Source organism: Salvelinus fontinalis, chromosome 7 (genome assembly GCF_029448725.1).
Source record: "Salvelinus fontinalis isolate EN_2023a chromosome 7, ASM2944872v1, whole genome shotgun sequence".
NCBI classification, from domain to species: domain Eukaryota; kingdom Metazoa; phylum Chordata; class Actinopteri; order Salmoniformes; family Salmonidae; genus Salvelinus; species Salvelinus fontinalis.
This window is the reverse complement of record NC_074671.1, coordinates 64,176,361-64,200,019: the sequence shown is the minus strand read 5'-3', so window position 1 is coordinate 64,200,019 and position 23,659 is coordinate 64,176,361. Positions and strand designations below refer to the sequence as shown.

Below are 23,659 nucleotides of genomic sequence, written 5' to 3'. Positions count from 1 at the left end.
GGTTTGACACCAGTATTGTCAGCGTTTGTTTTATCCACTGGTCTATCTGGAGTGCTCAGAGAGTAGACTAAAGAAGTGAAGTAGACAAATTGACAGTGTTTTAGGGTTCTATGAAATGAGTCTGTGTAGTTACTAACCCTTGTGATAGTGAGTGGAGAATGATATGAAGTGAGTCTGTGTAGTTACTAACCCTTGTGATGGTGAGTGGAGGATGATATGAAGTGAGTCTGTGTAGTTACTAACCCTTGTGATGGTGAGTGGAGGATGATATGAAGTGAGTCTGTGTAGTTACTAACCCTTGTGATAGTGAGTGGAGGATGACACGCCCCTTTTTAGCTTTAATCTCTTACCCACTTTTAGAATAGTTTTATTCCCCTGTATTGTACAGCCTACTGATATGAATACATATGTCACCCGGTACAGACAGAAGGGGCCTGGTTCCTCTCTGCCTTTCTTCCAAGGATTCTGCTTTCTAGGGAGTTTTTCCTGGCCACTGTGCTTCTACATCAGCATTGCTTACTCTTTGGGGATTTTAGGCTGGGTTTCTGTTCAGCACTTTGACATTTGCTGATGTAAAAAGGGCTTCATAATATACATTTGATTGACATGTATATCACACCAACTGACTGGTTCTTCTGATATTGTTCACACAGGACACCATTTTGAGACATTCTCTACATCCAGAGAGAAACAGCAGGAAAATCATGGAACTAAGAGGTCTCACCTCTGCCCACATTGTGATGAGTTTTTCCCAATTCTATCAAAGCTAAAAATACACCTAAAAATACACACAGGAGAGAATCCGTATTCCTGTACTGACTGTGGGAAGAGATTCACAACATCAAGGGCTCTGACAGTTCATCAGAGAGTGCACCCTGGAGAGAAGCCTTACTCCTGCCCTGACTGTGGAAAGATTTTCTCTCGACTGCGCCACTTAAAAAGACATGAACATATACATACAGGAGTGAAGCCTTACTCCTGCTGTGACTGTGTAAAATGCTACACAACATCATCTGAGCTAAAACTTCACCAGAGAGTGCACACTGGAGAGAAGCCTTACTCCTGCTCTGACTGTGGGAAGAGTTTCTCTCGACAGGGTTTTTTAAAAGCACATGAACTTATCCATACAGGACTGAAGCCTTATTCCTGCTCTTACTGTGGGAAGATTTTCTCTCAACTGGGCCACTTAAAAAGACATGAACGTATACATACAGGAGTGAAGCCTTACTCCTGCTCCAACTGTGTAAAATGCTTCACAACATCAACTGAGCAAAAAATCCATCAGAGAACACACACAGGAGAGAAACCTTACTCCTGCTCTGACTGTGTAAAATGCTTCACAACATTAACTGAGCTAAAAGTCCATCAGAGAACACACACAGGAGAGAAGCCTTACTCCTGCTCTGACTGTGGAAAGAGTTTCTCTCAATCGTGCCACTTAAAAAGACACCAAGGTAAACATAAAGGAGAGAAGCCTAACCACTGATCTGACTGCACAAAATGTTTTAAAACAACAGCTGAGCTAAAAGGTCATCAGAGAACAGACACAGGAGAGAAACCTTACTTCTTCTCTTAATTTGGCAAAAGTAACTCAAGTAAAAGTCTAAGGTATTTGGTTGTAAATATACTTTAGTATCAAAAGTAAAAGTGAATAATTTCAAATTCCTTAAATGAATCTCTACGCGATTTGTGTCCCTTAACCAGGACGGTTGTTGCTAACGTGCGCCAATGTGACTAAAATTATGTTGTATACAACAGCCAACTTTCCAGGACATAGACATGACTTTATATGGGCATATATATGTACCTACATTCAGTCATCTTGCTCTGATTTGTCATCCTGAGGGTCCCAGAGATAAAATGTTGCATAGTTTAATTTGCTAAAATCTATTTTTATGTTCAAATGTAGGAGCTGGGTTCTACATTTTTAACCCCTGCTGTCTCTGGCACCACACCCACCCTGCCCAGCCATCTAGATGTGTGAAAGTTAGTGTGTAAGCTAATGATCCATCATGTATGACATTCCTGGCAGTGTGTAAACTTAAATGGTTTATTACCATAGCATTTTTGTATGTTCTCTATAGTTTTGTACTTAAATGTATCAATTGACCAATTCAGCACATTTGGGGAAACTCCTGGCAGACTTGATACAGTGCAGTAATGTAATTCTTCACTGGTTCAGTCAGAACCTTTGCATACAGTGCTGCCATCTGGTGGCCAAAATCTAAATTACACCTAGACTCCTATCTGAAAGTATGGCCTTTCTCTTGCATTTCAAAGATGAAAAAGAAAAACAGTTTTTTTTGTTTGTATTATCTTTTACCAGATCTAATGTGTTATTCTCCTACATTAATTTCACATTTCCACAATCTTCAAATGGTATCAAGAATATGCGTATCCTTGCTTCAGGTGCTGAGCTACAAGCAGTTAGATTTGGGTATGTCGATTTAGGCCAAAATTTTAAAAGGTGTACGATCCTTAAGAAGTTTTTAAGCAAACCAGACAGCACAATTGTGTTTTATTTTTTATATTACGGATAACCAGAGGCACACTCCAACACCATTTACAAGCAAAGCATTTGTGTTCAGTGAGTCCACCAGATCAGAGGCAGTAGGGATGACCAGGGATGTTATCTTGATAAGTGCGTGAATTGGACCATTTTCTGTCCTGCTAATCATAAAAAATGTAATGAGTACTTTTGTGTGTCAGGGGAAATGTATGGATTAAAAAGTATTATTTACTCTTGGAATTTAGTGAAATAAAAGTAAAAGTTGTCAAAAATATAAATAGTAAAGTACAGATACTACTTAAGTAAAAATGATTTAAATAACTATTTAAGTACTTTACACCACTGCATGCATCCATGCTGTGTGTCAGCATTGCAGGCTGGTGGTGTGAAGGTGTGGGGTGTTTTTTCAGGGCACAAATTGGGCCCCTTGATAAAAGTTTGAAAGCATCCCTTAATGGCAGCAGTGTATCCATCTGCAAATGGATTCTTTCAGCAGGATTATGTCTTATGCCACAAGGTTTGTCCAGGAATGGTTCCAAGAACATTACTTCTTTGTCCATCTGTGGGAGGAGATGGAACGAGCTATTCGGAGTAGGTCCATTCGCAGCCAACTTGACACAATTGTAGGAAGCATTGGAGTCAACATGGGCCAGCATCCCTGTGGAACGCACTCGACACCTTGGACAGTCCATGACCCGACGAATTGAGGCTGTTCTGAGGACAAAGGGGGGTGCAACTCAATATTAGGAAGGTGTTTCAAATATTTTGTACTAGTGATGCACCGATATAGCATTTTTGGCCAATATGATATCTGATATTTTCCTTGCCAAAAGACCGATAACCGATATTTAACATTTTAGCGGCCTTTTAAGCATTCTAGTACAGTTAAATAGTTAACACACACACACACGGACGCTGCGGTCTGCAAGAGGCGTCACTGCAGTCCCTGGTTTGAATCCCGGCTGTATCAAATCCGGATGTGATTGAGAGTCCCATAGGGCAGCGCACAAATTGCCCAGTGTCGTCCGGGGTAGGCCGTCATTGTTAATGAGAATTTTGTTCTTAACTGATTTGCCTAGTTAAGTAAAGGTTACACACACCACACCGACCAAAAAGTTATTTTGTTGGCATTTACGTATGTCCCCATTACCAGTAAAACATAATCAAAACCTATTTCTTTCCGGGGCTCGACCAGTCGGCGTCATCCACGACAGAGGACGTATGATATGTCAAGGGCAATGAATTCCATTATCTTGGCGTTAATGGATTTCGCCTTTGAGTTGTCTCTCTGAAATGTTCTTACTCTTTCAAATGACTGCTTGACTTGAACTTGTTTAGTTGTTGGAAGTGTGCGCTTAGTATTTTTCTGCTTTTGTTCTGTGTAGCGCTGTATTTTTCGTGGCGTCATTACGTCATCTACCTACGTTATATAGGTATGCATGTCGGCTTTGACATCAGTTTTGCTCATCTGCATTAAATCAGACATCTGCCGATGTTGGCATTTTTAGCTAATATCGTCCGATTCCGATATGCTCAACGATATATTGTGCATCCCTATTTTGTACACTCCGTGTATATCATAAAGATGGTGTAATGATCAGTTTTTAGCATTAGTTTGGGTGGATTATTTTATTACTAAACAACTTTTGTTTAATAATAAACAAGCTATGAATCAACTACTTGTGTTTATTAAATTGTATTTTAATACTATATTCATTATTTTATTCATTGATGATGAATATATTTGAATAACTGTATTGAAATTAATTGATCTGGCGGCAGGTAGCCTAGCGGTTAAGAGTGTTGGGCCAGTAACTGAAAGGTTGCTGGTTTGAATCCCAAGCCGATTAGGTGAAAAATCTGTCATTGTGCCCGTGAGCAAGGCATTTAACCCTTATTTGTCCTGTAAATCGCTCTGGGTAAGAACATCTGCTAAATGACAAGAATGTTATGAAAAATGTTTGTACATGAATTTATGATCGGCATTCCTCGTGTGTAATTAAATGAAATAACTGTTTGAAGTTAAAAACTATATATTCTGGTATATATTCTGTCAGGGGGCAGATTTTCGGCACAACACCGTCATCGAACTACCATCTGTAGTAACGCGCCACTCGGGACACTCCATCCAAAAAGTTTTTAACCTTTACTTAACACCCATCCTGGTTCCGGGAGCATCCTCATCAGTAAAAGCTGACTAGCATAGCCTAGCATAGCGCCACAAGTAAATAATAGCATATAAATAACATGAAATCACAAGTCCAATACAGCAAATGAAAGATAAACATCTTGTGAATCCAGCCATCATTTCCGATTTTTAAAATGTTTTACAGCGAAAACACTATGTATTTCTATTAGCTAACCACAATAGCCAAAGACTCAACCGCATATTTTCACAATTTTTCTACCGCATAGGTAGCGATCACAAAACCGACCAAATAGAGATATAATTAGTCACTAACCAAGAAACAACTTCATCAGATGACAGTCTTATAACATGTTATACAATAAATTTATGTTTTGTTCGAAAATTTGCATATTTGAGGTATAAATCATAGTTTTACATTGCAGCTACCATCAAAAATATCACCAAAGCAGCCAGAATAATTCCAGAGAGCGACGTGAAATACCTAAATACTCATCATAAAACATTTATGAAAAATACATGGTGTACAGCAAATGAAAGATAAACATCTTGTGAATCCAGCCAATATTTCCGATTTTTTTAAAGTGTTTTACAGCGAAAACACAATATAGCATTTTATTAGCTTACCACAATAGCCAAACACACAACCGCATTTATTCACCGCATAGATAGCATTCGCAAAAAACAGCAAAAGATATAAAATTTAATCACTAACCTTGACCAACTTCATCAGATGACAGTCTTATAACATCAGGTTATACAATACACTTATGTTTTGTTCGAAAATGTGCATATTTAGAGCTGCAAACCGTGGTTATACATTGTGAATATGTAGCATCGATTCACCAGAATGTCCGGAGCTATTTTGGACATTCACCTAATCTGACCAAAGAACTCATCATAAACTTTACTAAAAAATACATGTTGTACAGCAAATGAAAGATACACTGGTTCTTAATGCAACCGCCGTGTTAGATCTTTAAAAATAACTTTACCATAACAAACAGCTTGCGTTATTGCGAGACAGTTTGGGCACGATTTTTTCCAAAGTGAAAACAGCGCCCCCCTATTGACAAGAATTAATGCTTATCAATTGCCTTGCACAAAGTATCAAAATACTAAAATAAAACTTAAACAGGACTCTTAAATAATTTAATTAAAATGTTAAATAGTATTTTTTGATCACAGAAACAATGAGAAAATATGGAGAAAAAAAATGGAATAATGAAATGTTAATTATATAAAGCAGCCCGTGTAATCATCTGCCAGAGAGTAGCCCCAATGTGCTAGCTGGGATGGTACAACATTCCACAATCAACAGCTGGATCAACTCTATGCAAAAGAGATGTGTCCCGGAGGAGGCAGCGACCCCATCTCATGTAATGGGGTAGGGCCATCCTAAGGATCCCGGAATGCACGGACCGTGTTAGTGGGGGAACAGGAAGTTCCGGACAGATGCGCACCATTCTTCTGTGTAAAGAAAGCGCCAGAACGGTGCAGTCAAGAAGATAACATTCGTGTAGTTTTATATTTATTACTACAGGGATGTAATAGCACGTTTAAACATTCTAATATCGGGAGAACATGTCATACCATTTTAGGTAATACATCCGTTAAGGTATTATCACGTTTGGTAAAGGTTTGATGTGTTATTTTTGTGTCAAGCCGAGTGAACGTGATAACGATAATTATTTTACAAGTTACATAGTTGGAGCCTTTGTGGTTTGTCTGAGTGGGTGTACATCGTTTTCTCAAGGTCATTTCATAAAGAATATATTTACTTGAGATTTCTGAATTCGTTTGACATGTTATTAGTTTTGTGTAAAATTCACGAGCTGGTAAAATGGCGGCGCCACTCGGTTTGTGTCAACAGACTTCAGTGCAGGCAGTGAGGGTGCAGCAGAGAGAGACCATTTCACGGTTGCACTACTGTTTTGAAGCTGAATGTAATGATTATCAGTTTTCTACATGTGTACTAATATTCAGACACAAAGTTATCGTTGTCTATAAATATTACTATGGTGTGAACGGAAATCCTTTTGGTTTTTGATTGGAATAATACAGTGAAGACAAGGTTATTCAGGTAAATAGTACATAGTGCTGCCTAAAACATACTGCGACCTTGTACTAAATGTTTTTGTCATTTATGCATTTATGTGAATTCAGGAAATCTACCATAGATTAAGTGCGCTTAAGTTGTGTAGCCTGATTTAAAGCGTAAACTGTGTCTAATGTGAATGAATTCATGAATTCTATTGAAATTAGATCAGTGCTTGACTTGGACAGGAGCTCACCGGAGCTGAGTATCGTCACCTCAAATTTCTACTGTTTGAGCTCAAGTACCTCTTATAGAATATTAGTTCAATGTATTGTGGCGATCCTGCAACTAAATATAAACAATATTTTTTTGAGAGTAAAGGAATTGCCAGAACTGAGAAGACAATGACTTGTGTGTCTGTTTCTCTTTATTACTACAGGCCGACTCAGGTCAAGTCTGAAGCCGGTAACATTAACAGTGAGGACAGACCCATCCTGCCTCTCTCCTTCCACACTCCTTCCAAACCTACAGTCACTGGGTCCTGATTGTGACAGTGGAGCCCAGTTTGCACTGCAGGATCCAGAGATTGCATCAGTGAAGCTGGAAGACTGCAGTCAAACACTGGAGCTGAATGTCATCATTAAAGATGAAGAAGAGGAGGAGAAGATTGGGAAATCTTTTAGTCATGGTAAAAGCAGGTTGTATCTAACTAAGTTTGTGTTATTCATTCCATCTTCCCGCTGTGCATGAAAAGTTGCAGTAGAACTGTTTCATGATGAACTGTTTCAATGAGAAGGTAGATGTTATTTCATGCTACTCACACTTGCATGGTTTGACACCAGTATGGTCAGCATTTGTTTTATTAACTGGTCTATCTGGAGTGATCAGAGAGTAGACAAACTGCCAGTGTTTTAAAGTTCTAGGAAGTGAGTCTGTGTAGTTTCTAACCCTTGTGATAGTGAGTGGAGGATGATATAGGTCATAACTTTCATGATTTATGAGAGTTTTATTGTATTTGTATTATAATTGGTTTATTCCCCTTTGTATTGCACAGTTACTTATTTGAATACATACAGTACCAGCCTACTCATATGAATACATACAGTACCAGCCTACTCATATGAATACATACAGTACCAGCCTACTCATATGAATACATAGTACCAGCCTACTGATATGAATACATACAGTACCAGCCTACTCATATGAATACATACAGTACCAGCCTACTCATATGAATACATAGTACCAGCCTACTCGTATGAATACATACAGTACCAGCCTACTCGTATGAATACATACAGTACCAGCCTACTCGTATGAATACATACAGTACCAGCCTACTCGTATGAATACATACAGTACCAGCCTACTCGTATGAATACATACAGTAACCGGCTACTGATATGAATACATACAGTAACCGGCTACTGATATGAATACATACAGTAACCGGCTACTGATATGAATGCATACAGTACCAGCCTACTGATATGAATGCATACAGTAACCGGCTACTGATATGAATACATACAGTGCATTCGCAAAGTATTTAGACCCCATGACTTTTTCCACATTTTGTTACGTTACAGCCTTATTGTAAAATGGATTAAATAAATGTTTCTCATCAATCTACACACAATACGCCATAATGACAAAGGGTTAAAAAGGCTTTTAGAATTGTTTTCACATTTTATATAATATTTAAAACAGAAATACCTTATTTACATAAGTATTCAGACTCTTTGCTAGGAGACTTGACATTGAGCTCAGGTGCATCCTGTTTCCATTGGATATGTTTCTACAACTTGATTGTTGTCAACCTGTGGTAAATTCAATTGATTGGACATGATTTGGAAAGGCACACACCTGTCTATATAAGGTCCCACATTTGACAGTGCATGTCAGAGCAAAAACCAAGCCATGAGGTTGAAGGAGTTGTCCGTAGAGCTCCATGAAAGGAAAAATTCACAAGCTAGTAAAATGGCGGCGCCCACTCGATCTGCATCAACAAACTTCAGTGCAGACAGTGTGGATGCAGCAGAGAGAGACAAGTTCACAGTTGCACTGCTGTTTTGAAACCAAATGTAATGATTATCTGTTTTCTACATGTTTCATAATATTCAGACACATTCAGTTGTTTCTATTTTATCTATAAATGTTACTATGGTGTGAACAGGACATACAATTGGTTTTTGAAGTAAAACAGTGAATACAAGGTTAAAACCTCTTATAACTACCCCCCCCCCCCCCCCCCCCCCTTCTTTCAATTTCCGCCTGAAGACATACCCAAATCTAACTGCCTCTAGCTCAGGCCCAGGAGCAAGGATATGCATATTCTTGGTACCCTTTGAAAGAAAACACTCTGAAGTTTGTGTAAATGTGAATTGAATGTAGGAGAATGTAACACAATAGATCTGGTTTAGATAATACAATGAAAAAACAATACGTTTTTTCTTTTTAATTGTTGTATCATCATCTTTCAAATGAACAAGATAAAACAAACATTCAGATATGAATATGGGGACAATTTCAGTGAAAAACATAAGAGGGGAACAGTACTTGTGCAAAGTTTCAGAACGATAACTTCCAAAATGAGTGTGCTACATGACATTTTTCATGAAGTCGCCCAGGTGTCCCACACAAGTAGCCCAAATGTACCCAAGTGGCCAAATTGGTGAAGGTATACATTTTGAAACAAATAACTATATACAAAATACCAAAATGGTATTCTAACGGAGGGGGAAAAATGGGGGGGGAAATATGAAGAAAAAATATATACATTTACAAAATAACATGGGTAACTATTTACACACTTTCAATATTTGGAAGACCCTCAGTCCTCTATCAAATCTATTTATTTAGCCCTCGAGTAAATATGAACAGTTTACCTCTAGATGGCCCGGGAGGTGTGGAGCCAGAGACAGCAGGGGTCCAGCTGGATGAACCAGCTTCAGAGGGGGATGGACACGTTGGCGGTAGACACACGCATCTCGACCATGCTCCCTCTAATCCATAATATGTAGACTGAGGATGCATGCCGCTGGAGGAAGTATAGCCAATGTGTACTTTACACATTTCATTACATTTTTATATATTGAAAATAAAATGTAAAAACAATCACAAATAATATTTTATATTATTAATTTCAAACAACGGCATTAGCATGAGAAGAACTTACCAGTCCAAAACAATGTCCTCTCCGTGCAAAAAATATGCTTCCATTTGAGTCATGGTCGTTAACTGAGTCGTCTTCCAAAAGCATATGTTTCACTTTCACGATCAATTTCCTCTATAATTTTGTCTACATTCGTATATCTCGTCTTAGATTTAGCTTTCCCTGACTTTTTCGCCATGATGTTGGATAAATAAACAGCTGAAGATGCAAGTTACCGAAATACTGCTGTGCGTAATAAGCTTGGCTCCTTCCAGTATGAAAATGCAATGGCGAAAGACCTTCGTTACGCCGGAGTTCACTATATGGGTTGGTCTTCCAACAAAGAACCATTAGATATTGCCGTTTACCTCAGCCAATGAGCAATCTACCCAGCTAGATTTCAAGACGATCAGTGGTCATTGGGTTAAAATACAATCAATCAACGAAACAGCGGTCATATAATTGGTGCACAATGAGCTCATTACTTGTTGTCTTCCAATCGGTTTCTTTCGGTCAATATGTCCCGCGAAATGACCCATCAAGTTTGGTTGTGTTACAAACAACCAGTTGATTGAAATGAAACCAAACATGACTGGATAAAGTCACGTTTAGTGTGTGTATTTACGTCGAATGTTTCGTCAAATTGAATGACACGGAATTCAATGAGATAAGCGTTCACAAAATGTTTCGTGTTAGGCTATAAAAATGGATTTAACCGAACAAAAGACAATTCATTGTGTAACAATGAGCCTTGGGATTGCAAACAGAGCAAGATCTTCAAAGGTAAACAATTTATTTCAATGCAATCTGTGATTTTGTTACGCCTGTGCTGGTTGAAAAAGTAGTTTGGTATGGGGCTCTGTGCTCAGATAATCGCATCGTATTCTTTCGCAGTAAATCCTTTTTTAAACCTGACAACGCAGTTGGATTAGCAAGATTCTAGGCTTTTGAAGCCTGTGAGACACTTGTATTTTCAGGAATGTTTAATATGACTATTTGTGGCGATCACCGTATGTTGTCGAATTCAAACCCGTATCCGGGATCCGTAGATCAGAGAAGTTAAGGAAAATAGCACATAGTGCTGCCTAAAACTAACTAACCTTGTACTAAATGGTTTTTGAGTCATTTATGCATTTTTCTACTACAGGTTAAGTATTAGCTCAAAAGTATTGTGGAGCTCCTGCACCTAAATATAAACCATACCGGCACCCAAAATGTTTATCGGCAAATATTTCAGTCCAAGTCAAGAACTGAATTAGATAATTGAACAAGAAAAAATAGAAAATATTTTTAGAGAATAAAGTGCCAGAACTTAAGACAATAATGTTTGTGTCCGTTTCTCTTATACCACTTTCCGACTCAGGGAGGTTTTTACAGCAGGATCCAGAGATGGCATCAGTGAAGCTGGAAGACTGCAGTCAAACACTGGAGCTAAATGTCAACATTAAAGATGAAGAAGAGGAGGAGAAGATTGGGAAATCTGTTTCTCATGGTAAGAGCAGGTTCTATCTAACTAAGTTTGTTGTTTTTTCCAACTTCCCACTGTGCATGATACATTGCAGTAGAATGAGTATGTAGTTACTAACCCTTGTGATGTTGAGCTGATGATACACCTCATAATTTTCATGACTTATGAGATAGTTTAATCATTTTTTATTCCCCTTTTGTATTGCACAGCCTTCTTACATGAATACGTACAGGTAGCCTAGTGGTTAGAGAGTTGGCAAGTAACTGAAAGGCTGCTGGATCGAATCCCAGAGCTGACAAGTTAAAAATGGGTCGTTCTGCCCCTGAGCAAGGCAGTTAACCCACTGTTCCCTCGGCGCCGGGGATGTCGATTATGGCAGCCCCCCGCACCTCTCTGATTCAGAGGTTGGGTTAAATGTGGAAGACACATTTCAGTTGAATGCATTCATTTGTACAACTGACTAGGTATCCCCCTCTCCCATTCGGAAAGTATTTAGACCTTGACTTCTTCCACGTTTTGTTACATTACAACCTTATTCTAAAATGGATTAAATAAAAATTGTTCCTCATCAATCTACACACAATACCCCATAATGACAAAGCAAACAGGTTTTTAGAAGTGTTTTCACATTTTATACTGTAAAAAAAAAAAAAAAACAGATATACCTGATACAAATACATTATTTGGAAAAGCACACACCTGTCTATATAAGGTCCCACAGTTGACAGTGCATGTCAGAGCAAAAACCGAGCCATGAGGTCGAAGGAATTGTCCGTAGAGCTCCATGAAAGGAAAAATTCACAAGCTGGTAAAATGGCAGCGCCCAGTCGGTCTGCGTCAACAGACTTCAGTGCAGGCAGTTGGGGTGCCGCAGAGAGACAATTTTACGGTTGCACTGCTGTTTTGAAGCTAAATGTAATGATTATTGGTTTTCTACATGTGTACAATTATTCAGACACATTTGTCCGTAGAGCTCCATGAAAGGATTATGTCGAGGCACAGGTCTGGGGGAGGGTACCAAAACATTACTGCAGTGTTAATTCGTTTTTTATTTAACCTTTTATTTAACTAGGCAAGTCGGTTAAGAACAAATCCTTATTTACACTAACTGCCTACCCCGGCCAAAACCTAACCCGGACGATTGTGCGCTGCCCTATGGGACTCCCGATCACTGCCGGTTGAGATACAGCCTGGAATCGAACCAGTGTCTGTAGTGATGCCTCTAGCACTGAGATGCAGTGCCTTCGACCGCTGCGCCACTCGGGAGCCCCTTGAAGTGTTGAAGGTCCCCAAGAACACAGTGGCCTCCATCATTCATTGTTTTTATTTTTCTTACACATTTATTAGTTCCAATTAGGACAATCAACAATTACAGACATACTATTTTATTTTGGTGTAGCCAGAGGAATTGATTGAAATAGACGAAGGAATTTGGGCAGAATATTAATCTTAATGCTATTTATTCTACCAATAATAGATACAAGCAATGATGTCCATCTGTTGATGGATTATATTGCATTCGTTACCATGGGTTCATAATTTGTTGAGCTCAAGGAGCTAATGTCTGGTGTGATTTTTAATACCAAGATATGTGAAACCTTATTCTGTATTTACAAATAGATGCTGTACAACTGGATTCAGTATCTTTCTTGTTGAGGAAAAGGATGGAAGATTTGGTTTTATTAACTTTAAACCCAAGGCCTATTTCGAAGATAACTTGGTAACATACAGACTAGTATTTTCTTTTCAGCAGGATCCATTTGCTTTACAACCTGTGTTTTCCAGCAACTGTATTAGAAATATTGCTGAAGACCTGTTTTGGCTGCATGCTGTTCACTGACAGATTTGCCACATGTTCCTGACTGTAGTCATGCCTTGTGATTTGGCTACACACAATCCACAGCTAGGCTATTTTATTTAAATTAGCTATTGATCCTCTGTAGCTAAATACTCCTGGTGTAGTATTGGGAATTATTTCATTTCTTTCTGAACAGACTGCAGAGTGCTGCAGCTCCTCAACACACTTCCCACAGCTATTATTCTATTAGGAGATAAATGAAGAAGTGCAATGCTGGAGAGATGAGTTGCCGGCTCATGTCTATAACAGCACAGAGAGGGAGAGAGATCATAGAAAGTGAATCTCATTTTAGTTCTGTGAGAGATACAGGCGTGCTTCTCTCTCACCACAGCAATGGCCACGCCTTGGTCTAAATAGGCTACAATGTTGCACAAACCATAAACCTGGGACGGCCCAACATGAATCAATTCTTAGAATATCAGGCACGTTTTCACATTAGGTTTTTTAGGAGGCATGACAATTGCACAGGAATCCAAATGTAATTACTCTGGTTTTATTAGGATTTTTACATTGCAAACAGTGTAAATTATTTTTCATGCCACAAAACTGAGAGGTGCGGTTGGATCCGGCTCAAATTAAGCACCGACCTTTTCATATTATGGGGTAGGGCCGTCCCAAGGATCCCTGAATGCATGGACGGTTGCACCAAAGATTTTTTATAACTAAACCAAGATAGACCACAGTTGGTCATTTCCAATGGGAACAGATGAGTCATAGTGGGCAGTGCCAATCCCGAGCTCCTATTGGGGCATTCTAGCACACATCCTGCATATTTCTGTTAGGGAATGCCTCTGTGAAGAACTTGTGTGCAATAACTCAATTCGCCTCAGCGTTCCTTCTAAATAACGTGATTATTTAAAACTTTTGCAAAGGGTAAAGTCTACAAAACTTGGTCCACTGTTCATAACAGATTTTAGTTCTGGGAACAGAAAACTGTATTAAGATCAGATGTTTCATAGATTAGAACATTTGCAGAATGTCGGCCAAAATCCATCTCGTTCCATCTTCTCCCACTGCTGGCCAGTGGGCTTCCTCTCACTACCATATTTGGCAGTGAGTGGAAACGCTAAGCGGATGCTTCACATTTATACTTCTGGTGAAATATCTGTCTCATTGTTCTATCTGTGGCTGCACTGTGGTAGCGGGGGAACAGGAAGTTCTGGGCAGGCACACAACATTCTTCAGAATAAAGAAAGCGCCAGATCAGTGCAGTCAAGAAGATAACCTTTTGTGTCCGTTTCTATTTATTACTACAGGTTTGTAAAAGCAGGTATAAACTTTCTAATATCAAAACAACATGTCATACCATGCTAGGTAACAAATCCGTTAAGGTATAATCACGTTTGGTAATGGTTTGTTATTTGTGTGTCAAACCAAGTGAACGTGAAACTATTTTAAGTCACACAACTAGAAACTAGATTTGTCTGAATGGATATACATAATTTCTTCAAGGTAATTTAATAAAAAATCTATTTGAGATTTGAGTTTGTTTAGCATGTTATTGGTTTTGTGTGAAATTCACAAGCTGGTAACATGGTGGCGCCCATTCTATCTGCGTCAACAGACTTCAGTGCTGGTGCAGAGACAATTTCACGGTCGCACTACAGTTTTGAAGCTGAATGCAATGATTATCATGTGTAGTAATATTCAGACACATTCAGTTTCTATATTTATCTGTAAATGATGTTGTGAACAGGAAATGCGATTGGTTTTTGATGTGAAATACATTGAAGAAAAGGTTATTCAGGAAAAAAGTACATAATGCTGCCTAAAACAAACTGCAATCTTGTACTAAATGGTTTTTGAGTCATTTATGCATTTGGGAAATCTACTATATGTTAAGTTCATTTACGTTGTGTAGACTAATTTTAAAGCGTGTACTTTGTCCAATTTGAATGAATTAATGTTTTGTTACCTACTTCGTCTTTTGAAATGAGATGGACAGGAGCTGATTACCGCCACCTCATATTTCTAGTGTTTGAGCTCATGTTCCTCTTATAGAATATTAGCTCAACAGTATTGTGGAGCTGCTGCACCTAAATATAAACAGTACCGGCACCTATTTCAGTCCAAGTCATGTGGTGAATTAGACAATTGAACAAGAAGAAATATAATCTATATTTTTGAGAGTAAAGAAAGTGCCTGAACTGTCAAGACAATAACTTTTTTTCCTTCTGTTTCTCGTTGTTATTATAGGACGACTAGAATTAAGTCTGAAGCCGGTATCATCCACAGTGAGGACAAACCCAGCCTGCCTCTCTCCTTCCACACTGAATCCAAACCAACAGTCACTGGGTCCTGATTGTGACAGTGGAGCCCAGTTTGCACTGCAGGATCCAGAGATGGCATCAGTGAAGCTGGAAGACTGCAGTCAAACAATGGAGCTGAATGTCAACATTAAAGTTGAAGAAGAGGAGGAGAAGATTGGGAAATGTGTTAGTCATGGTAAAAGCAGGTTGTATCTAACTAAGTTTGTGTTATTCATTCCAACTCCCCACTGTGTATGAAAAGTTGCAGTAGAACTGTTTCATGATGAACAGTTTCAATGAGAAGGTAGATGTTATTTCATGCTACTGACACTTGCATGGTTTGACACCAGTATTGCCAGCTATTGTTTTATTCATTGAGCTATTTGGAGTGTTCAGAGAGGAGACTAAATAAGTGAAGTAGACAAACTACCAGTGTTTTAAAGTTCTATGAAGTGAGTCTGTGTAGTTTCTAACCCTTGTGATAGTGAGTGGAGGATGATATGGCTCATAATTTTCATGACTTATGAGATACTTTTAGAAATGTTTTATTCCCCTTTTGTATTGTACAGCCTATTGATGTGAATACATACAGTACCAGCCTACTGATATGAATACATACAGTTCCAGCCTACTGATATAAATACATACAGTACCAGCCTACTGATATGAATACATACAGTTCCAGCCTACTGATATAAATACATACAGTACCAGCCTATTGATGTGAATACATACAGTACCAGCCTACTGATATGAATACATACAGTTCCAGCCTACTGATATAAATACATACAGTACCAGCCTACTGATATAAATACATACAGTACCAGCCTACTGATATAAATACATACAGTACCAGCCTACTGATATGAATACATACAGTACCAGTCTACTGATATAAATACATACAGTACCAGCCTACTGATATGAATACATACAGTACCCGCCTACTGATATGAATACATACAGTACCAGCCTTCTGATATAAATACATACAGTACCAGCCTTCTGATATGAATACATACAGTACCAGCCTACTGATATGAATACATACATTACCAGCCTTCTGATATGAATACATACAGTACCAGTCTACTGATATGAATACATACAGTACCAGTCTACTGATATGAATACATACAGTACCCGCCTACTGATATGAATACATACAGTACCCGCCTACTGATATGAATACATACGGTACCAGCCTACTGATATGAATACATACGGTACCAGCCTAATGATATGAATACATACGGTACCAGCCTACTGATATGAATACATACGGTACCAGCCTACTGATATGAATACATACGGTACCAGCCTACTGATATGAATACATACGGTACCAGCCTACTGATATGAATACATACAGTGCATTCGCAAAGTATTTAGTCCCCATGACTTTTTCCCCATTTTGTTACATTACAGCCTTATTGTAAAATGGGTTAAATAAATGTTTCTCATCAATCTACACACAATAAGCCATAATGACAAAGCAAAAACAGGTTTTTAGAATTGTTTTCACATTTATAAAATATTTAACAGAAATAACTTATTTACATAAGTATTCAGACTCTCTGCTAGGAGACTTGACATTGAGCTCAGGTGCATCTTGTTTCCATTGATCATCCTTGAGATGTTTCTACAACTTGATTGTCAACCTGTGGTAAATTCCGTTGATTGGACATGATTTGGAAAGGCACACACCTGTCTATATAAGGTCCCACATTTGACAGTGCATGTCAGAGCAAAAACCAAGCCATGAGGTTGAAGGAATTGTCCGTAGAGCTCCATGAAAGGAAAAATTCACAAGCTAGTAAAATGGCGGCACCCACTCGATCTGCATCAACAAACTTCAGTGCAGGCAGTGTGGATGCAGCAGAGGGAGACAATTTTACGGTTGAACTACTGTTTTGAAACCAAATGTAATGATTATCTGTTTTCTACATGTGTCATAATATTCAGACACATTCAGTTGTTTCTGTCTTTATCTATAAATGTTACTATGGTGTGAACAGGACATAAAATTGGTTTTTGAAGTAAAACAGTGAATACAAGGTTAAGGAAAATAGCACATAGTGATGCCTAAAACAAACTAACCTTGGTCTAAATGGTTTTTGAGTCATTTATGCGTTTATCTACTACAGGTTAAGTATTGTCTCAAAAGTATTGTGATTCTCCTCCACCTAAATGTAAACAGTAGCGGCACCCAAAATGTGTATCGACAACTATTTCAGTCCAAGTCAAGAACTGAAATAGATAATTGAACAAGAATAAATATAATATTTTTTTAGGGAATAAAGAAAGTGCCAGAACTTAAGACAATAATGTTTGTGTCCATTTCTCTTATACCACTTTCCGACTCAGGTATGAGGCCGGTAACATCAACAGCGAGGACAAACCCAGCCTGCCTCTCTCCTTCCACACTGAGTCCAAACCTACAGTCACTGGGTCCTGATTGTGACAGTGGAGCCCAGTTTGCACTGCAGGATCCAGAGATGGCATCAGTGAAGCTGGAAGACTGCAGTCAAACACTGGAGCTGAATGTCAACATTAAAGATGAAGAAGAGGAGGAGGAGATTGGGAAATCTGTTTCTCATGGTAGGAGCAGGTTCTATCTAACCTTGTTTGTTGTTCGTTCCAACTTCCCACTGTGCATGATAAGTTGCAGTAGAATGAGTGTGTAGTTACTAACCCTTGTGATGTTGAGTTGATGATACACCTCATTTTCATGACTTATGAGATTCTTTAATAGTTTTTTTATTCCCCTTTTGTATTGCACAACCTTTTTACATGAAAACGTACAGGTAGCCTAGTAGTTAGAGTTTTTGCCAGTAACTGAAAGGCTGCTGGATCGAATCCCAGAGCTGACGAGGTAATAATCGATCGTTCTGCCCCTGAGCAAGGCAGTTAACCCACTGTTCCCTCGGCGCCGGGGATGTCGATTATGGCAGCCCACCAGCACCTCTCTGATTCAGAGGGGTTGGGTTAAATGCGGAAGACACATTTCAGTTGAATGCATTAATTTGTGCAACTGACTAGGTATCCCCTCTCCCATTAGGAAAGTATTTAGACCCCTTGACTTTTTCCACGTTTTGTTACATTACAGCCTTATTCTAAAATGTATTAAATTAAAAATTGTTCCTCATCAATCTACACACAATACCCCATAATGTCAACGCAAACAGGTTTTTAGAAATGTTTTCACATTTTATACTTAAAAAACCCCAAACAGAAATACCTTATTTACATAAGTATTCAGACCTTTTGCTATGAGACTCGACATTAAGCTCAGGTGCATCCTGTTTCCATTAGATATGTTTCTACAACTTGATTGTTGTCAACCTGTGGTAAATTCAATTGATTGGACATGATTTGGAAAAGCACACAACTGTCTATATAAGGTCCCACAGTTGACAGTGCATGTCAGAACAAAAACCAAGCCATGAGGTTGAAGGAATTGTCCGTAGAGCTCCATGAAAGGAAAAATTCACAAGCTGGTAAAATGGCAGCGCCCAGTCGGTCTGCGTCAACGGACTTCAGTGCCGGCAGTGCGGGTGCAGCAGTGAGACATTTTTACTGCTGTTTTGACGCTAAATGTAATGATTATTGGTTTTCTACATGTGTACAATTATTCAGACACATTTGTCCGTAGAGCTCCATGAAAGGATTATGTGGAGGCACCGATCTAGGGGGAGGGTACCAAAACATTCCTGCAGTTTTTATTAGTTTTTTATTTAACCTTTTATTTAACTAGGCAAGTCGGTTAAGAACAAATTCTTATTTACACTGACTGCCTACCCCGGCCAAAACCTAACCCGGACGATGCTGGGTCAATTGTGCGCCCCCCTATGGGACTCCCGATCACTGCCGGTTGAGATACAGCCTGGAATCGAACCAGTGTCAGTAGTGATGCCTCTAGCACTGAGATGCAGTGCCTTAGACCGCAGCGCCGCTCGGGAGCCCCTTGAAGCGGTGAAGGTCCCCAAGAAAACAGTGGCCTCCATCATTCATTGTTTTTATTTTTTTTACACATTTATTAGTTCCAATTAGGACAATCAACAATTACAGACCTACTATTTTATTTTGGTGGAGCCAGAGGAATTGATTGAAATAGACGAAGGAATTTGAGCAGAATATTCATCTTAATGCTATTTATTCTACCAATAATAGATACAAGCAATGATGTCCATCTGTTGATGGATTATATTGCATTCGTTACCATGGGTTCATAATTTGTTGAGCTCAGGGAGCTAATTTCTGGTGTGATTTTTAATACCAAGATATGTGAAACCTTATTCTGTATTCACAAATAGATGCTGTACAACTGGATTCAGTATCTTTCTTGTTGAGGAAAAGGATGGAAGATTTGGTTTTATTAACTTTAAACCCAAAAAACTGACCAGTTATTAATTAAATTGGAGAAGGAAGAGTTCTTTAGATCTGTTAGGAATAAGAGGGTATCATCACCATACAGGTCCACTCAATGTTCAAAATCGGTTTTAATTCCACTAATTGACGGTTGGGCCCTTACTGCAATGGTAAAGGGTTCCACCTGGCCTTGCTGCTATTCCAGTTTCAACTGTTCTGCCTGCGGTTATGGAACCGCCACCTGTCCCAGACCTGCTGTTTTCAACTCTTAATGATCGGCTATGAAAAGCCAACTGAAAATTATTCATGATTATTATTTGACCATGCTTGTCACTTATGAACATTTTGAACATCTTGGCATAGTTCTGTTATAATCTCCACCCGGCACAGCCAGAAGAGGACTGGCCACCCCTCATAGCCTGGTTCCTCTCTAGGTTTCTTCCTAGGTTTTGGCCTTTCTAGGGAGTTTTTCCTAGCCACCGTGCTTCTACACCTGCATTGCTTGCTGTTTGGGGTTTTAGGCTGGGTTTCTGTACAGCACTTCGAGATATTAGCTGATGTACGAAGGGCTATATAAAATAAACTTGATTTGATATAACTAAAAGAAAGAGTCCTGGACTGTCTGGACATCCTTGTCTCGTGCCCCGAAAAATCTTAAAAGGTTGTGAAATCAAGTTGTTAGTGGCAACATCTGTAGTGGGGTCAGTATATAGTTCCCAAATCTCTTAAGCACTTGAAATACGACCACTCAACTCTATGGAATGCTTTTTCTGCATCAAGTGAGAGTATGGCAGTATCGGGGGACCCTTGACATGTGCACTATGTTTAGTACTCTCCACACATTGTGAAAACCTTCATGGTTTTTCACGTAGCCATTTTGGTCTTGGTGTATTAGATATGGGAGCAGTCTATCCAATCTCTTGGCCAAGGCTTTAGCACTAATTCTTGAGTGGGAGTTCAGAAGGGAAATCGGTCTGAACTTTTACACTTTGTTGGGGATTTATCAGGCTTCAGAATGAGAGTAAAACACTCCTTAGAGAGGAGGGGAAGCAACCTTGCTGAAAGGATTCAGCACACAGTGCATTGGGAAATTATTCAGACCCCTTAACTTTTTCCACATTTTGTTACGTTACAGCCTTATTATGAAATATATTAAATTGTTTCTGTCCCCCACCAATCTACACACAATACCCCATAATGAGAACGCAAAAACAGGTTTCTAGAAGTTTTACCAAATTTATAAATATTACAAATATGGAATTTACATAAGTATTTAGACCCTTTACTCAGTACTTTGTGGAAGCACCTTTGACAGCGATTACAGCCTTGAAGCTTGAGTATGACGCTACAAGCTTGGCACACCTGTGAATGCACAGAGATACCATGACAAGATCCTGAGGGCCGTTGTCTTGCTATTCATCCGCCGCCATCACCTCATGTTTCAGCATGACAATGCACAGCCCCAGGTTTTTGATGTGAAATACAGTGAAGACAGTTACTCAGGAAAATAGTACATAATGCTGCCTAAAACATACTGCAACCTTGTACTAAATGGTTTGAGTCATTTATGAATTTGGGAAATCTACTATAGGTTTTGTTCATTTACGTTGTGTAGACTAATTTTAAAGCGTGTACTTTGTCCAATTTGAATGAATAAATGTTTTGTTACCTACTTCATCTTTTGAAATGAGATGGACAGGAGCTGATTACCGCCACCTCATATTTCTAGTGTTTGAGCTCATGTTCCTCTTATAGAATTTTAGCTAATATTAACAGAATTGTGGAGCTGCTGCACCTAAATATGAACAGTACTGGCACCTATTTCAGTCCAAGTCAAGCACTGAATTAAATAATTGAACAAAAATAAATATAATATATATTTTTGAGAGTAAAGAAAGTGCCTGAACTGTCAAGACAATAATTTTTTGTCTGTTACTCGTTGTTACTACAGGACGACTAGAATTAAGTCTGAAGCCGGTATCATCCACAGTGAGGACAAACCCAGCCTGCCTCTCTCCTTCCACACTGAGTCCAAACCTACAGTCACTGGGTCCTGATTGTGACAGTGGAGCCCAGTATGCACTGCAGGATCCAGAGATGGCATCAGTGAAGCTGGAAGACTGCAGTCAAACACTGGAACTGAATGTCAACATTAAAGATGAAGAAGAGGAGGAGAAGATTGGGAAATCTGTTAGTCATGGTAAAAGCAGGTTGTATCTAACTAAGCTTGTGTTATTCATTCCAACGTCCCACTGTGTATGAAAAGTTGCAGTAGAACTATTTCATGATGAACTGTTTCAATGAGAAGGTAGAAATTATTTCATGCTACTGACACTTGCATGGTTTGACACCAGTATTGCCAGCATTTGTTTTATCCACTGGGCTGTCTGGCGTGATCAGAGAGTAGACTAAAGAAGTGAAGTAGACACACTGCCAGTGTTTTAAAGTTCTATGAAAGGAGTCCTTGTAGTTACTAACCCTTGTGATAGTGAGTGGAGGACTCCTACTCACTTTTAGAATAGTTTAATTCCCCTTTTGTGTTGTACAGCCTACTGATATGAATACATATGTCACCGGGTACAGACAGAAGAGGACTGGCCATCCCTCAGGGCCTGGTTCCTCTCTACCTTTCTTTCTTCCGTTTCTGCTTTCTAGGGCATTTTTTTCTTCTACATCTGCATTGCTTGCTCTTTGGGGATTTTAGGCTGGGTTTATGTAATGGACTTTGACATCTGCTGATGTAAAAAGGGCTTCATAATATCGATTTGATTGACATGTATATCACACCAACTGATTGGTTCTTCTGATGTTGTTCACACAGGAGACCATGTTGAGACATTCTCTACATCCAGAGAGAAACAGCAGGAAGATCTTGGAGCTAAGAGGTTTCACCACTGCCCACATTGTGATGAGATTTTCCAAATTCTATCAAAGCTAAAAATACACCTAAAAATACACACAGGAGAGAATCCGTATTCCTGTACTGACTGTGGGAAGAGATTCACAACATCAAGGACTCTGACAGTTCATCAGAGAGTGCACACTGGAAAGAAGCCTTACTCCTGCCCTGACTGTGGAAAGATTTTCTCTCGACTGGGCCACTTAAAAAGACATGAACATATACATACAGGAGTGAAGCCTTACTCTTGCTCTGACTGTGTAAAATGCTACACAACACCAACTGAGCTAGAACTTCATCAGAGAGTGCACACTGTAGAGAAGCCTTACTCCTGCTCTGACTGTGGGAAGAGTTTCTCTCGACAGGGTTTTTTAAAAGCACATGAACTTATACATACAGGAGTGAAGCCTTATTCCTGCTCTGACTGTGGGAAGATGTTCTCTCAACTGGGCAACTTAAAAACACATGAACGTATACATACAGGAGTGAAGCCTTACTCCTGCTCTGACTGTGTAAAATGCTTCACAACATCAACTGAGCAAAAAGTCCATCAGAGAACACACACAGGAGAGAAGCCTTACTCCTGCTCTGACTGTGTAAAATGCTTCACAACATCAACTGAGCTAAAAGTCCATCAGAGAACACACACAGGAGAGAAGCCTTACTCCTGCTCTGACTGTGGAAAGAGTTTCTCTCAATTGTGCCACTTAAAAAGACACCAAGGTAAACATAAAGGAGAGAAGCCTTACCACTGATCTGACTGTAGAAAATGTTTTAAAACAACAGCTGAGCTAAAATGTCGTTAGAGAACAGACACAGGAGAGAAGCCTTACTACTCCTCTTAATTTGACAAGAGTAACTCAAGTAAAAGTCTAAAGGTATTTGGTTGTAAATATACCTTAGTATCAAAAGTAAAGGTGAATAATTTCAAATTCCTTAAATTAACCTCTAACCGGGACGG

General features: G+C 39.1%; 1 protein-coding gene across 1 annotated transcript in view; it reads left to right on the top strand.

The window, feature by feature from the left end:
• Positions 1-23,659, top strand: part of LOC129860113 (gastrula zinc finger protein XlCGF17.1-like) — a 42,679-nt gene extending 19,020 nt beyond the window's left edge. The window contains exon 2 of the mRNA XM_055930432.1: positions 22,652-23,659. Within this exon, the coding sequence (XP_055786407.1) occupies positions 22,652-23,453 (802 nt within the window). The 3' untranslated portion in view covers positions 23,454-23,659. The remainder of the gene's footprint in view (positions 1-22,651) is intronic.